Source organism: Diadema setosum, chromosome 16 (assembly GCF_964275005.1).
Source record: "Diadema setosum chromosome 16, eeDiaSeto1, whole genome shotgun sequence".
NCBI classification, from domain to species: Eukaryota; Metazoa; Echinodermata; class Echinoidea; order Diadematoida; family Diadematidae; genus Diadema; species Diadema setosum.
Window position 1 is genome coordinate 31542955 of NC_092700.1, and position 17026 is coordinate 31559980.

A 17026-nucleotide genomic window follows, 5' to 3' on the forward strand; every position below is an offset into this window, starting at 1 on the left:
TTGCCTCGGTAGTTTGGGGCTAACCTGCGTGAAATTGAAAATTCCGTATATGCATGTTATCATCTTGTGTCAATTTCGGGACAGTGTGACGACAGCCTATCTTCATCATGCGACACTGTTTCAGGTTGATCACGGCGGCAGAAAATTTAGAATGAAGGTGAGAAATCGCGTTCATAGCCTTAAGGAACTCCAGGTTTATGACGTCACCGCTACCGACCTCCTCACGGGCGTGTCCAAGCAGGTGAAGCACTTCGCGCGCAAAGACGATGGCGTGCAGGCCGCCATCCGAGCCGTCTGGAAGATCCTCGAGGATCGCGGTCTCGTCGGAGGTGCTGGGGGCGTGGCCCAAGGCAGTGCGGGAATTCCCCTGCCAGCATCTTCTTCATCCACAACCGACAATCGGGCCGAACAGTCAACATCAGGTATACGCATTCCAGCCATTTGAAATGATTTGAAGTGGAAATTGACCCCTGAAAGAAAACTTTTAATGAAGCAAAACGAGCAGCAGAAAGTCCCTTGTTAGAATAGGAAAGTTGTGTAATTTTAGTTTCACGTGTTTTTTTTTTTTCATCGAAAGTGATAATTATGGTTCATAACTACACACGCAGATAGTAAAAACAAAACAATAGACTGAAGATGTTCTGGTTTGTTTGTTTGTTTGTTTGTTTGTTCGTTTGTTTTACGTCGGGACCGATCTTAAAAGCAGTACATGTATCGCGCCATTGGCTTGTTAATTATTTCAACCAGTAACTATAATATTACTAGTATTTGTATGAGCATTTGTAGGAGTATGAATATTTTCAGATGCTGTAACCAATAAAACGTTTGAATTAATCGATGGTTACTGAGTCGACTGTCTTCCTGTTTCATCTGAAGAATTGCTGAAGGAAAGAAACGACATATTTTCACCTAGAAAATATAAGCCGACATCATCATATCAAACAAGTCAAAAGCACTTGGGAATTCAATTGCGAGTTCAATCTCCAACATTGTCGGCGGAGAAAATGTCAGCAGAGAAAATGTTGGAGGATCAAAATTATGCCGGCGGAGCATCTGTCCGGGCACCGAGAAAAACGGTCATATTACTATTAAGAGTTTTAATGCAAGACCAGATAATCATCGCTTTCATTTTTTTTAAAGGAAAGGTCATCATAGAAATTGTATGTATTGTTATTATTATCATCAAGTAGAGACAAATTATTTTTTTTCAAATGATACCTATGAAATTTTTCAAATATATGGAAATGAATATTCTTATACATACCACGGATAACTGTTTTTGCATCCACCATCTTCTTGTCATTGCTTGTTTAACAAAATCCATCTAGACAAATTGCTCCAGGCGCTGCTGAAAAGGGGTATCATCTCAGCAGATGACCTCAAGCCCAACCCTTCTCCGTCACGCCCTCCTCCGCCTTCATCTAATCAGCATCCGCCAGGTAATCAGGGTAACTGAACTCCCCACCTGTCAATGCCTGTTTTCTTACCAAATCAGCTTCCACTAACAACTGTTTTTAGCCAACCAATTCGTTATTGTAGCAATACTGTAATGTTACACCAACCAGGGATTTCTAACCTCCCTGCACCAACAATAACCGATAACGGTTCGTGTAGACTGGAACGATGATTGTTGTGCATAATATACGCATGATAAATCGCATAATCAGTATCTCTCCTATCGCTTGCCTGAAACATTTCTTTATTTCACTGTCCTGACAACACAGTGTGTATCGAGTCATATGGAATAGTACGTCATTTTACTGACGACGAAGATATTTTTTTTCAACTACAAATATGGCTTTAATAGGAAAATATATAGAAGAAGTTTCTAGGTTGCAGTATGTCGAACGACTCATAGTGGACCTTTATTTCAAAGCCATTGACATAATACATTCAGGGCAAAAGGCAGGTTTCATTGCTGACGGTTATTGAGCCTTCTTCGTACAAATTGTTACGGCCAAACTGTACCACAACCTCGTCAGCTCGTGGTAGCAATGAACGCACATCATTGCCCTGTTCCCAGCGAAATTGTGCAACCGTGCAAATCCAGTTTAGCTCCATGGTATGGACTATCATGACCATTGAGTCAATATGGCGGACTACAATCATGGTATCACTTCATGTCGGTCTCATGAAAGAAACAATAACAAACACTTTGTTTGTTGGTTTGTTTGTTTGTTTTATTGTTCCATATTCCACGTTTCAACAAATAAACCCTAAACATAAAGAAATACATGGGTGAATGATTGCCAAATACAGTGATTAAGACAATTGAACATGTGAAATATGAGGAATCTACATAGAAACATAGCTTGTAGGGTGTAGATTCCCAATTGCTGATATGAGATAAACTCTCACTTGGAATTTACCAACTTGAAAGGAAGGACAATCTATGAAGTTAGGGAAAACAGACGTCGAAGAATATAAAAAAGAAAAAGAACAGAATAGAATGTCCCGTCACAAAACTTCGATGAATGGCGTGATTTGGTAAATCAGGAAGTGAGAGGAACGTTTTAAATGTGTGTTATGTCCATCATTCTTTTCTGACTTTTGTAGTTAGAACTTGATTTTAAGATAAAATGAAGTTTGGCAATAAATCATATGATATATTATTTCCTGGGTCTATTCGACTGACACACTGACGGAGTCGGTAGAAATTAATGTAAAGATATAGGCAACTTTTGTGTATTCTTTTGCGAATTCTAACATGAGGTAATGCGCCTGATAACCACAAAAATCTGGGCTTGCATGCTCAACATAGAACTAATTCACAAACGTATGGGATTCTCCGTATCGAAGTTTGCCCATAAGAAACAGGTGTACATTGAATAATGACTTCACTTGCGTCATCCGGGAAATGTTAAGAAAGCATTTCGATTGACTTTAGTACATTTAATGAATGGATCTACATAAACGTATTTATTATATAATCTTTATTACCGAATCCAAACGACAACGGCAGCCGGCCAACGACCCGATGTCGAGCCCGACGTCGATGGCTACTACACAGATACGTTACTACCAGAGGCGACCCCTCGTCCTTCAGACCTGGACCCCAAAAATGTAATCTTTGGTGAAAACTTAACACAACAAATTAGAAAAACGACACAAGACTGTAATTCCATATCTTTTGCAGTTTATTTCCTAATTCTCTCTTTTTTTTTTCTTTTTTTTTTTTACAATTGGAGATAGTAACATGTTGTTTCTTAACCAGAAACTATGATATGTCAACCTCAAGTTGTGATGAAAATCGACAGTGGAAACAAATCGAACAACTTAAATCAAACTAATCTAAGCCTTCGCTTTTTTCAAAGTTAATATCATATCAAAGTATTACGTCAAGGGAACTAATGTTTTGAATTAAGATTGGTGATTTAGGGTTTTGAATGCAAGTATAGTGTTTTTCGAAGAACGCAAAAAAGGGATTCTTCTTATCTAAAAAGAAAAGTCTAAAGTACTATAAGCCTCTATCTTATATACATGGAAAGAGAACTATCTCGCTCATCTGATACACATGTATGTTTATATTATCTATATATATATATATATATATATATATATATATATATATATATATATATATATATATATGTATATATACATACATAAAATAATATATATACATATTGTCGAGCACTCCTGTGTCTCTTGATATCGCTTGTTCCCACGGTTTTAGACATACAACACGTGGACATCGTCGGACAAGGGCGTGGCCTACATCCTAAACAACAAAAAATTCCCTAACTTTCCCGAGGACGAAGGAGGGTTGAGACGAGGGTCGGAGATCGACGTCTGCAACGCTGAACATGTCTTCAGCCAGCTCGGCTACAAGCCGGTGGTACACCACAATCTGAAGAAAGACGTGAGTTGCACAGAGGGGTTCCTCCCTTTTCTCGCCATAAATCGGGTATAACTTTTCAAACGAAACATTTCTGCCATGAATTGACGGACCACTGGTCACCTGGTCTACACGATGATTCCATAAACTGTTACGGCGAGCGCTTATGCATTACGTAGATTTGAAAACGAATGAAGTTCGTAATACCCTCATTCGATCCACAGAGATTTTTTTTTTTCGCATCGGTCACTCATCGGAAGCAATATTTGCAGCTTCCGGCCACCCAACGAAGTGTGTCGGACCGCAGTCTGATGAATCCAAATTGGTTGGTCGACTATTAGGTAGGTGTCAGACATCTCGCACGTGATCCTCATCGGACGATCTTGCCTCATTGGATCACCGCCCGACATGTCTGACACTGTCCTGATAGTCGAACAACACAGGTCGGATTCATCGGACTGCGATCCGATACACTTCGGTGGGTGGCCGGAAGCGATATACTCTGCTTCCGATGAGTGCATGAAGAGAGAAAATCTGTGTAGAATAGGGGTATAACCAACTGAGAAAAGGAAAGGTCATTCGTACCCATGTGTACATAACTTCGAACTGGCAAATCCTGAAGCGCAACTGAGTCAACACAGATTTAAAGGGGCATACCAGGCGATTTTCATGCTTTCAAATCCTGTAGTACATAAGTCAACAGCTCCATGTATAGATTTGTGGAATTTACTGTGGTCCTTGAACAGAGAAATCAGTACTTTGAAATCCCGAAACAAATTACACTCAACAAAGATGATGACGTGTAGGAGCCTCACATATTTCAGAAATGTGTAGAATTTATGCGTGCCTTCTTTTATTCAGCTTCCTTGAGCCCCAACTCATGCATTCCTGTTGTGAGGCTGCCATGTCATCATCCTTGTTCAATGTGATTTGTAATAAATTTTTAAAACACTCCTATTCCTCGATCATCCCAATCACTACAAAGTCTGAAAGTCTGCACCCATCGTGTAACCAATTTATACTTGTTCATCAATATGTAAAAGTCTGAAAATCATCCGGAGGCCTCCTATAAGATTCTTTTTTGTTATAATTTTTCTTTTCTCGTGTACGTTTCTTGCAGAAACACTTTTGACCAGTTGTCTTCTTGTTTTTTCAGGAAATCAAGGAATCGATTAAAAAGACTGTCAAGGAAATCAACAAAGATGGCGCAGAAAAACACAGTTCCGCTTGTTTCTTCCTGATGAGCCACGGTAACGAACGTGGTGTGAGCGGCACAGACGCAACCAAGACCGACAAATGTATCGTGTCCATCGACGAGATCAAGGATATGTTGAGTGGACGAAACTGTAAAGCCCTGCTGGGCAAGCCGAAACTGATCTTTATCCAGGCATGCAGAGGAAGTGAGTAAAATTGCCACATTTTTAAAGAAGAAAATTGCCAACAACTGGGCCAAATTAAAGCCATCGTAAATAATGCTAATATTCCACGCTTGTGACAGCTTGACATGAGAGCCCCCCCCCCCCCCAAAAAAAAAGAAAAAAAGACAGACAGACAGAAATTGTAAGAAAACAAACAAACAAACAAACTGTCATGTAACTACCGACCAATGCACTAAAGATTCATTCCAGATCAAAAGGACCCGGGTTCGATTCCCTAATCTTACTGATCAATGTTGTGTGTAATCATACCGTCCCCACTTTTGTAAGAGGCAACTTATATAGGACATTAACCCTAAAAAGACTGGGGGGGGGGCTTAAAAGGGCCCCCCCCCCTCGACATTTCGCGCGATTACTCTGCAACACGCAATGCTCTCGCCGCGATGCTCTATGACTTTTTTTCTTTCGAGTTTCCGCACATTTTGACACCAAATTTGTGACGCTCGGGGGTACGGTTCTGAAGTTACATAACTTTTTGTACATGCACGTGAGACCGAAAATGGCTCAAAAATATGACTTTGTGTACAAAGTCAATACAAATTGAGTTTTTTCACATGGTTCGTATAAATATGCTTATTTTTACTCTCAATGGCTAAAATTAATTTGTTTTAGTAGTACTATGCTTCAAAAATGGTCTGCCACAAATTTTGATGAAAAAAAACAACAAAAACAAAAGGTCAAAAAACAGAGAAATACATAAGAAATTCATAAAACAATAAAATGAATAAGAAATCAATTTTGATACTGATTTTTTTTCAAGTACATTTGCTAAGAATGCCACAAAGAATATCTAGACCCAAAATGAGCACTTTTGGAGCTTTATTTACTGATTTAGATCAAAAAGTCTGATTTCCCGCACAAATTAGCGTAATTAATCAAAATATAATAAAAGAAGACTGTCTTGGAAAATTTAAATATACGATCTTGTAGATTATATCGCACACTACCGATCCACGGCCGAGATCTTAAGGGGGGCCCTTTAGCCCCCCCCCCCCCCCCCAGTCTTTCGAGCTACCAAAGCCCAGTCTTTTTAGGGTTAAAGGGGCTGTACAATACTGGTGGAGGTGAGGATTCATGTTTTTTACATTCCTAAGTGAGATAATGAGAAACCTCTTGTGAAATATGAAAAAGCATGTAATTTCAAGAAGGATTCAACGTTTATTTGATGAAAATTTATTTTCAAATGGCTGAGATTTCCTAAAAAGTAATAATAATAAAAGACTACAGGCCACAACTTTATTAGGAGCTCTTTGTTTCACATTGTTTTTGGATATCTCGGCCACTTCAAAACCGATTTTCATCAAATAAACTTTTGATACCCCTTAGAATTGCATGCTCTTTGACATCTCATAGAGTGGTTTCTGTATATCTTGCAAAACGTTAAAAGCTAAATCCTCACCTCGACCAGAACTGTACACACCCTTTAAAGGTAGGGAATCCCATTTGCATGCCTCAAATGAAGAGTTGTATAAATACAGTGGTATGTTGAAGAGAGTGTTATTTTAGAAACTCCCATAAAGTATTGAAAGTGGAAGGTAACATTTAGTACATTTTTATTGACCGTTAGATTTTGAATTGAATTTTTTTTCGGGGCTCACCGTAAATTCCAGTACATTACTAGGCTACCTTTGCAGACCCATGCACTGCATGTGTGTCCATCATGTATATTTTGTGAAGAAAGTTCATCAAAACTTACAAACATTTCTATATACATTCTTGCCACACACTCTATATGTTATTACATCAGCTCTTATACTCTAAGATTTGTGTTAATAGATAAAAAATACAGAAGACTGCAACAAAAAGGCTTAAGTGTGGCTGACACACAGAACTACTGAGTACATGTAGTTGAGTTTTGTGCATTATTCAAATTGTAGATAACTGTTGACTTCCAAATTTCTCAGCAGTGGCCTAAACAAGTCCCCTGAGGTTCATATTTAATGTTTTGCTGCATTTTGGGAGGTCTGTAAAAGGTATCCCCTACCTTTAAATGAAGGTACCGTGTGTGGGAGAGTCACAACTCATGCGCGCAAAAGATCCCGCTTCATTCATTCTTCGCAAAGAGCAGAGTGCGTAAGTCGGTAAAGTAGTCTCGCCTCACATCCAACTGGACCCCCATGGAAGAGCAGCTATAACAGTGCAGCTAAATATGGGATATCCAGCCATCTTCTCAGATGGAAAAATGAAATAAATAAACCGTCCGAAACAGTATAAACGTACAGTAGTAGTAGGGGTATAAGTTGTACGTGTGGTAGTTATACCAGTGATAAAAGTGATAATGATGATAATAATATTATAATATCCTTGTCAATATCGACAGCTCAATTCACCCTCAACGCAGACGAGCTTGACGCACTGACGTCGAATACGAAGACGAGGCGTGAAGAGTCAGACTTCGATGTCGACAATGTGCTGAGGTCCCAACCAGCTCCCCCGATGACACTGGACCTCGATACGCCTCGAGTGATGAACGACTTCGAAGTTGACGGCCGCGGTGAGGAACTGCCCAACAACACCGATATATTCGTGGCCAATGCAACATCGAATGGTAAGGAATGAAGATGTATGTAGCCTACAGATGTATATAATAATTCTCCATAACCTTAATATGACACGTGCAGTCATTTTGCCACTTGAAATGGACTTTTACGATGCAAATGCATTTTAACGTGTATTGATTCATAATACCCCGATCACGACGAATGTGGCCGAAAGAATATTATTTCAACTGTGTGCCAAATTATTTGCTACATCTTTATTGAGATTACTTGAATACGCCACACACAGCCAGTGGCAAAGAACTAATTGTGATTAATTAAAAAAAAAAACATTGTATGCACCCTCCCCTCGAGGAAGCGTGAAGAGCATGTTTTCATGTTACAGGTAATTATGATGAAAAAAAAACAGACATTACATGGAAACATGCAAGTTATACCCATTCTAAGGGGAGGTATCAGATTCAATGTCTTTTGTTAATTATAAGTTTACCATATTTTGACAGATGCCAGTTGTCACTGACAGAATCTTGGTTAAGAAGGTGTTTTGTCTTGTTTTGTTTTGTTTTGTTGAGGTTTTTTTTTTTTCATTGTGGCCATATCAAAGTAATATGAAGGGAAAAAAGAGTAGAGAAATTATAATAAGATACATTGTATACAAGATAATCATTATAAATCAGCACAACATGCGTCTGCATTACATAAAGTCTCTGTAAGGACTGGTACAGAATTCAAACTATCGTTAGTCGGGGCTCTTTTGTGTATAGTGAATGAGGCGTTAGACTCGACAATGGGAGGTGCCGAGTTTGAATCCCGCCCGTTGCAAACGATCGTGAAGAAGACATTTTCCAAGAGTAGGCCTACTCTTGTAGACCCAGGATGCAAGGCAAGGCTTGGTGATTGATAATACATTCAGGGCCTTTGGGGCACTGCTGGGAGAACAGTGCTACAGGAATGGGATAACCTTTGTCAAAATAGTCATAATATCGCAGTCATCGTACTTGTATTTTTACAATAAAGTCATTAAAAGAAATGCAATAAAAATGAAAAAACTCGTTTGCTGGATACGATCGACAGTACATGTATATCATGACCGCCGGCATCTCGCGTTATCAGGTTGTTAAGGCGCAGAAGACTATGAATTCAGTTCCCGCAGGATTTCCTCACAATGCAAACTCAGACTTGAAAATTTATTCAAGATTGCTTCCGATTTAATTCCTTTTCGCATTCTTTTATATTAGAGCAAGTTAATACCATGCCTCAATATCTAATCACTCGACTCTGTTCCATAATCAGAATAATTATGACAATATATGAATAGTTATTGATTTTTTTACTCATATTTTGTATTTTCTCTTCTTCTTTTCTTTTGTCTTTCCTTCAAACATCGGACCGACTTAAGGTTATTATTCAATTCGGGTCCCGTCTCAGGGGACGTGGTTCGTCCAGGCTCTCGCCGAGGTTTTCCTTGCCAACGCGCACGTGGACGATCTCCACGAGCTAATGAGAAAGGTGGGTCTCAATTGATCCTAAAAGAGTCTGAGTTTATATAGATATACATCAATTGAATGACGATCTTATTAAACCTAGGATAGCCTCTTCAGTGCTATCGCTGTTTTTACAGAAGACTCTACCATAATAACTATCCCATCGCACCACTGCCAAGTATGTATTGTATTTTTACACACGGGTCAATAGGGACATAATCGGCGAAAAAATAGAAGTGCCACAGTAGGACATATAAGCACGTTGCAGGGCTCGAAATCGGAACTGCCGTTTGAAGAATCCCAATCCCTCATGCCACAGCCCCCCCCCCCCCCCCCCGCCAGCGTCTTACCGTCTCATCCTGTGAATTATGGCATTAATCTAACCAACAACATTTAGGAATGTGGCACACTGTGTAGTGGAAATAATACTTGGTGAATAGGGAGGGAATACACGAAATGTCGCATCCACAGAGTCAAGTGTTGTCGAGGGAGGTCTGTTATTGACAAACATTAAATATGTCTATACATGTACAATCAAGAATACCGGTAGTCATCCACTAAGATTCTGTTGTATTTAGTGTCATTGATGTTTAGTAGTTATTGCAGTTGGGTATCACAATGTGGTGCATTTGCATGATCAAGCTTTTTTTCTTTAATTCTCCACCTCCTCTTTCTTCTTCTTCCTATACCTCATGTACTACGATTATTACGATTACCACTAACTCCATTGATACTAATTACTATTACTTTGATAACATATTTTCTTTTCCTCCCCTTCTTCCTCCTTCCTTTCCCTTCCTCCTTCTATCTCTCCACCCATCTCCCCATCCATCTCATTTACCTTCTCCTCTTCATCATCTTCCGTCTCAAATTTCTACCTTCCTTTTTTTTTCAAATCTGTGTTCCGCATCCGCAAAAGGTCACGTGCCTTGTGACGGAGCACTACAAGACTTGGCATACCCCTTTAGAGGCCGGAGCTCGCCGGTTCCAGGTCCGCATGACACCGGCGTACGAGAGCCAGGGGATGCGAAAGCGCTTCTACTTTTTCCCGAAGTATCCTCCGCAGTGAGCCGGGAGTATCTGGCTGGGAGATGGAACGATACTCATCAATCAGAATCTTGTAGCAAATAATATTCAATTGCGTCATCAAGCAAGTAATATTCGTATTGCCTCAGCAGAACTTTGGAAGCGCAGCTCGGTCTTGAAATCCTGAGCAATCTCACGAACAAGTCGCTGGAAGGGGAGTTTGCGGATGAGAAGTTCGGTGCTCTTCGATGAATACAAGTGAAAAGGGGATCTAAAGTGTAATATTCGTATTGCGTCATCAAAACTGAGAATAGGCATGATAAAGGAAAATGAATTATGGAAACCACCTTTTCTGAAATGTATCGGCCTATACATACTCGTGATAACAAGGCATGATTTTGATTCGTGAAGAGTCAAATCATAGGGAGTTGAGATTTCACATTTCATTAGGATTTCTGCGGGTTTTATATTATGTTCGTAAATAATAATAGAGAGCTTAAGAACGTGTTTATATTCAACTCCATATAGAACCCCAAGCATGCCAAGGCTGAAGTGTAACATGATGAAACCTGTTCAATTCAACGTGAGATGTACTGACTTGAGTCACATTTCATACATAAAAAAAGAAGAAATTTGGATGGTACACAAATATAATTCATGTACGTGTGTATGTGTGTATGTGTGTATGTATGTATGTATGTATGTTTGAATATACAGCTGTATGTGTGTGTATGTATGTGTGTACTCCCTACCATGTGTCCAGAATAAGACCATGAACCTGGTCTACTTTTTGTCAGCATATTTTTTGTTTTGTTCTATTTACCAATAAAGACAGGGTGTTATACAGCATTTTTTCTTCATACATACTATACCTGTCTTGAATATACTATGAAATGTGACTACAGTGTATACAATGAGTTATTACTATATCTATAATGCAATTTTGCATGCAAATATAGAAGAGGACCACACAGTACACCATGTCAGAGTGCACAAACAAGAATTTCTGAAATTTGAGGAAAAGATTCATGCAGAGAATGAAATGTGAACCTTATCTTCTGTCTACAACAATACAAAGATTATCGTAACTATTTTATTAATTTGTATCTGTCATAACCTATCTCTCTCAAACTAGTTTTTGCGTTCTCCCTTGGTGTCCATTCAGACACATCTAAATTTGTCTTTTTAGCATACAGTGCACTCCCGTTAAAACGAACACGGTTATAACGAAATTCTGGCTTACAACGAAGTAAAAACTCAGACCGCAACATTATACACTCTGTATGTTTATTGATTATTTGTTCGATTATAACGAAATTTCAGTATAACGAAAGAAAACTGCCGGTCCCGAGGACTTCGTTATAACTGGAGTCCACTGTTATGTTACACCCTTGCATACTTCAAATCCATCTAACATGACGGATATGCGTCGTCTTCGGTAATGTCAGATTTTTTTTTTCTAAAGAATCCTTTTGTGAGAATAAAAATCATGATTTTTGTATCATTTACATTATACAACTCATGAATATATGAAATGTATTATATACCTTGTATAAAAGAATAAAATGTACTGGAGGGCAAAACCTACCTTGTTTTTTGAGTGAATTTGTGTGCTGATATTTCCATGTTATGTGTGATGCTGTGTATCGCGAGTGCATGAAAATACACAAATTTATTGTACTACAATGTATATAGTATGGTTACGAGCAAAGCAGAAATTACCTCCCTTTTACCAATCTTTTCCTCTAATCTCCACTATTCTCTATCTCCCCTAATTTCTATTTTCACTAATGTCTACCTCACTAATCTTTATCTCTACTACTATATTCACAAATGTTACTAATATTATAATGTAATATGCTAATATAATATATTATAATATTCACTAATCTGTCTCCACTTATCTCTCACTAAACCCTCTTTACTAATCTCTATAATCACTAATCTCTATCTCTACCACTATATTCACTAATCTGTCTCCACTAATCTCTCACAAAACTCTCTTTTCTATCTCTATAATCACTAATCTCTATCTCTACTACTATATTCACTAATCGCTATATTCAGTAATCTGTCTCCACTTATCTTTCACTAAACCCTCTTTACTAATCTCTATCTCCACTGATCTTTCTTCACTTATTTCTATTTCTACTTATCTCTATCATCACTAATCTCTATCTCCAATAATCTTTCTTCACATAATCTTTCTTCACATAATCTTTATTTTCACTAATCTTTATCTTCACTACCCTCTACCACTCTCACACTTTCTTCTATCACATTCGCACATAATTCCTCACTTTACTAATCCCATTCAACCAGATGCATTAAGGAAAGACCAAAACACACAGCTTTATCCATTGACTGGTTTCACAAGATTTGTATTTCTTTAAAATTAATACATCGATTTGTAAGATTCACTTTATTCGTTATAATTATCTCGGCTTATTTTTCACTTGATATGATTTTTTTTTTTCTGTCTTGTTTTGCACGAAAGCACATACTCTACAAAGATGACAACTGTGAAATCAACACACCATAACCCGTGAAAATATGCGTCCAAGTGTTGTAAAGTACAAACAACGGAGAAACACACAAAAGCATTGTGTCCATTCGATACAAGTCACAGTTTAAGACACAAAATCCATACTGTTTCAGATGCTGCTGTCATTAAAACTATATTTTAAAAAAAATCAACCAAAATAACAAAAAAAAAAATAATAATCAAGCAATTACATGCAATGTTCATCAAAAAAATTAATCTGGGATTCGCATATGAAAAAAACCCAAAACAAGAGATGATGGTAAATAAACCATATGTCTGTATACAGAGAATATATGAACACAACAATCAAGGTATAATGTATTTTGACCACAGAGAGGAGAAAAGAAAATGGTGACTTGAACAAAAACTATCAAATAAATCTGCGACGTCCTCATGTAAAACTGCTGGTCGAAGATTTAAACCAGCGATTGTGTTGGTTGGTGCGGGACAACTGACAAAAGGGGAAAAGGAAATGTTGCAGTTGTAATAGATCATAGAATCTTAGTATGATGTGGGATTTCTTTTGAAGACATACAATGTCTTCTGCATTAATTTTCAGAAAAAACAAAACACAAAAAGTAATTCGAGATACAATACATAAAAATCAAAATCAGGCTCATGAAAGTATAATCTTTTCTTCTTTATCCCAGGTAGATTCCATTGCCTAGCAAATAAATACTGCTATGTCCAAAATGCAAGTCTGAGATGCAGTTTAAGATGGTGACTAGCCTCAAATGCTACAAAGTGGTCATCTTCTGGTGGTACAGACATTATGCTTCGCATTACCTCGATCATAGCGTGTCAACAGAGCATGTTACATGCAGCTCATAGTGGCCCAGTTTTAATCAGGGTTAACTTTTTATTTTTTCTGTAATGACATCTCATTCCACATCTTACCCTTTTCTGTGCCAGGGACTTTGGGCAGTGTGCACAATGTGGGGGTTTTCTGTGCGCTAAACTCTCATTCATATCCCTATAAGAGTAGCATCTTAGTATTATAAAGTGGAAGGAGAAAAAAAAAAAGGAATAGCAATCATATTTTTGTGGGGGGGGGGCAGGGTACAAAAATAGGTTACTGAAAAAAATCACTTACAAGCTTCTAAACTTGCTGTAAAGCAAGCCAAGCGTAACTGCAGTTAGTATACAAGCACATTAAGGTAATCTGTGTTTCTTTTCTTTTTTTCATACATGTATTTATGTGAGTGCACTACTGTATCGGTAAGTGCTGGTGAATAACTTTCAGCAAAAGACCTGTCACGATTTAGTTGTACAATTCCATTGACAATTCTGAGCAGATATGATATGCCACTGCTACAGTGATAAAGAAAATACACACAAACAAATATACAAACAATGGAAACTACAAAATATTACTTCGGTCTTCTTTATCCAGGGTAGCCTCTTTAGTGTAGCCACTGTTCTGTCAGAGGACCCTGCCATTAATATTACCCATGCAGCGCTGCCGGATAGGGACATGATGGGTAAAAACATCTCCAAGGATGTCAGCTCTTGACGAGTTTTGAACTCGGAACCACAGACTTGTAAGTCAGGAGTCTTTTCCACTAGGCCACACATCCCCCACTATGGACTTGTACATGTCTGAATCAAGCCTCCATGAGTGTGTACATTCACACTTGCACACACTCCCCATGTGTTTTTCCCTCTTGTTTGCTTTTGGTGACAAAATTACAGGTTATTGTAAGTGTTGCTAACATGAATACAGCTGAATGGGACTGAATTATACACGGTTTTGCCAAACTCAGAAAACATCCATCAACCACTTACAGGACTTAAAATAATTACACATAGTGAGGTCTTCTTTTGAAACACGGTTCTTTTATAATGGCTAGTATGGTGCTTAAATGTCTCAACGGCAGACAGAACAAATTATATCTCTCTTGATGTACAATCATGTGTTTAAGTACTGTACTTGCATTCTCATACAAGTCCTGTACTTTTACCTTTTAAACAGTTTGGGAAATATTGGACAAAAGATCATTTTAGAACACTGGTATTAAGCTCCATTCCAAATTTACTGAGACACTAAAACAGCTAAATATCAGCTATTAAAGTTTGTTACAATAGTCCATTCCATTCACCCCCCCCCCCCCCCCCCGCAAAAAAAAAAAAAAGTACCAAAAAAAAACCAAACTTGACTGCATACATATCTAGATAAACCAGCATCTTGCCGTAGGTGAAATTTTCAACTCCCTGCATGAAATATACTTACATGTGCATTTATACACTGTGTGAAGAAAAAAATCATGTGAAATGCACTATAGCACTGTGCACTATAGCAAAGTGCACAGTTTATTTCACATATAATGGTTAAGATGTCACAGGCATGTACATCATGCTCACATCATAGTCTTTGTTTTTCTACAGTGCTAAAAACAGGTTGTAACACAGTGCCATGAGATCAAAGGAAAAACAGAAATCACTACTTCGTGCAAAAAGTATGCCTTTTGCTTTGATAGCTTCTTCTTTCTTTCTTTTTGTTTTTGTTTTTCTGTTTCCTAAACAATCCTGAGACCATCATCACAATATGTACCAATTTTAAATTTGATATCAAACAATGACATCACACAGTGATTTTTTTTCACTCCTTTTCTTTCACTTTGTTTTTGGTAAGTGTCCAACATATACAAATACTAGCAAAATGCACAGACGTTACAAGAAAAAAAAAAGAAGAAAAAAGAAAACCTGATAAGGAAGTTAGATTTCGAACACAGAGAAGTTAAAGAATGCATTAGACACTTCTGGAAAATTTGAATACATAAGCAGAAATAGTGAGACTGAGAGCCATTTGTAGAGTAGGTCTGAGGAGTGGACAACGGACATTGCATTGTGTAGACGTCCACTTCACTCGAACGGAACAAGACACTTTTTACCCTCAGCCAGAATTGCATGAAATGTGGTGATGCTAAATCTGACGAATATTACATTCACAAACAATGGAGATATATATATATATATACACATACATATATATATGTATGATATATATATATATATATATACATATATATGATATACATATTTATATATACTATCACCTGGTAAATATGTAGTCTATGTGACCACAATTAAACAAATACTTTATACATCCAGTACTATGCATTTTTCTTTCCAATTTCTCCACTTAATAACGATATATTATTTTTACAGCAATTCTCTTTCCTACAAAGTAAAAAAAAAAAGACAAACAAAACTTTGGATGCATTTGCAGTCCTTTGGGATAACATTTCACAGTGAAACAAAAATAGACAATTCAGAAACCATATATAATCTTCTGCAACATAAAAATGACGATTCAGATTTAAGGCTACCATTTGATTTTGTGACTCGTAGAGTCCATACATTATTTTTACGAAAGAAATCGACAACAAACGTGACACAGAGACACAAAAGACAAAATAATCACACCTTATATACAAAAACATGTCTTTGACGATAATTATAGTACTAACTGCCTATGCTGGATCAAAAGACATAACAATTGCTTATAATTTTTTTTGTCATATAAATCTCACCTTTTCAATTCAAAGGGTGCCTCCGAGCGCTCTCCAAAAGCGTACCATACCATATCACATCCGCGCCAATGGAGCACGCGAACGCTCCCGCAGACTGTACCATACCACACCAAAAGTGGACCACGTCCCGAAGTGCTTCGACAGTACCATGGCATATCATGTCAAGCCCGAGAGTGCTCGAACGCAAAGTGGTCCAAAAGTACAGTACGTATCAGCTGTCGACATGAGAAAAATGCGTGGACGTCATGATGCAAAGAGTTGATTCTCTTTGGGAGGGACACCTGTATGTAACATATGCACATGAGGTGAATGTGCTAGTTGCTCAAAAAATGTGTGACCCATCCACTCGAGTCCAAAAGTAATTCACCAGCCACGCTATCTTCACAGAGCCCTCGAACGTTCGGTTCCTAATCTGGCATGGTACGGGACGGTATGGTATGGTGTACTTTGGTTTGGTTCAGTTTGCCTTTGAGCGCTCGAACGCAGCCTTAATCAAGTAAATTTCAAAGTCAAGGCTAGGATTTGTTTGTCAAATTATCTTTGTTCCACTTCGGCAAGCTCCAAACTTTGCACGGAACAAACCACTCCACTGAGAATACAGATTCAAGACGAGAACACATTCGCATGCCCCTCACAAAAATGATGTTAACCTCCTTGAAACACGAA

At 38.0% G+C, this 17026-nt stretch overlaps 1 protein-coding gene across 1 annotated transcript; it reads left to right on the forward strand.

Moving 5' to 3' along the window:
• Window positions 1-151: 151 nt before the first annotated feature.
• Window positions 152-10325, forward strand: LOC140239823 (caspase-6-like). Its single transcript, XM_072319644.1, has 8 exons — window positions 152-422; window positions 1329-1439; window positions 2963-3063; window positions 3677-3862; window positions 4995-5238; window positions 7595-7822; window positions 9172-9281; window positions 10176-10325. Exons 1-8 carry the CDS (start codon window positions 152-154, stop codon window positions 10323-10325), a joined length of 1401 nt encoding a protein of 466 aa, XP_072175745.1.
• Window positions 10326-17026: the final 6701 nt, after the last annotated feature.

What these genes read in the sequence shown, in the direction of transcription:
- LOC140239823 (XM_072319644.1), top strand. Translation starts at nt 152, where the DNA reads ATGAAGGTGAGAAATCGCGTTCATAGCCTTAAGGAACTCCAGGTTTAT. An exon ending in ACCACAATCTGAAGAAAGAC is followed by an intron (nt 3,863 to 4,994) that starts GTGAGTTGCACA and finishes TTGTTTTTTCAG; the next exon opens with GAAATCAAGGAATCGATTAA. An exon ending in GGCCAATGCAACATCGAATG is followed by an intron (nt 7,823 to 9,171) that starts GTAAGGAATGAA and finishes GACCGACTTAAG; the next exon opens with GTTATTATTCAATTCGGGTC.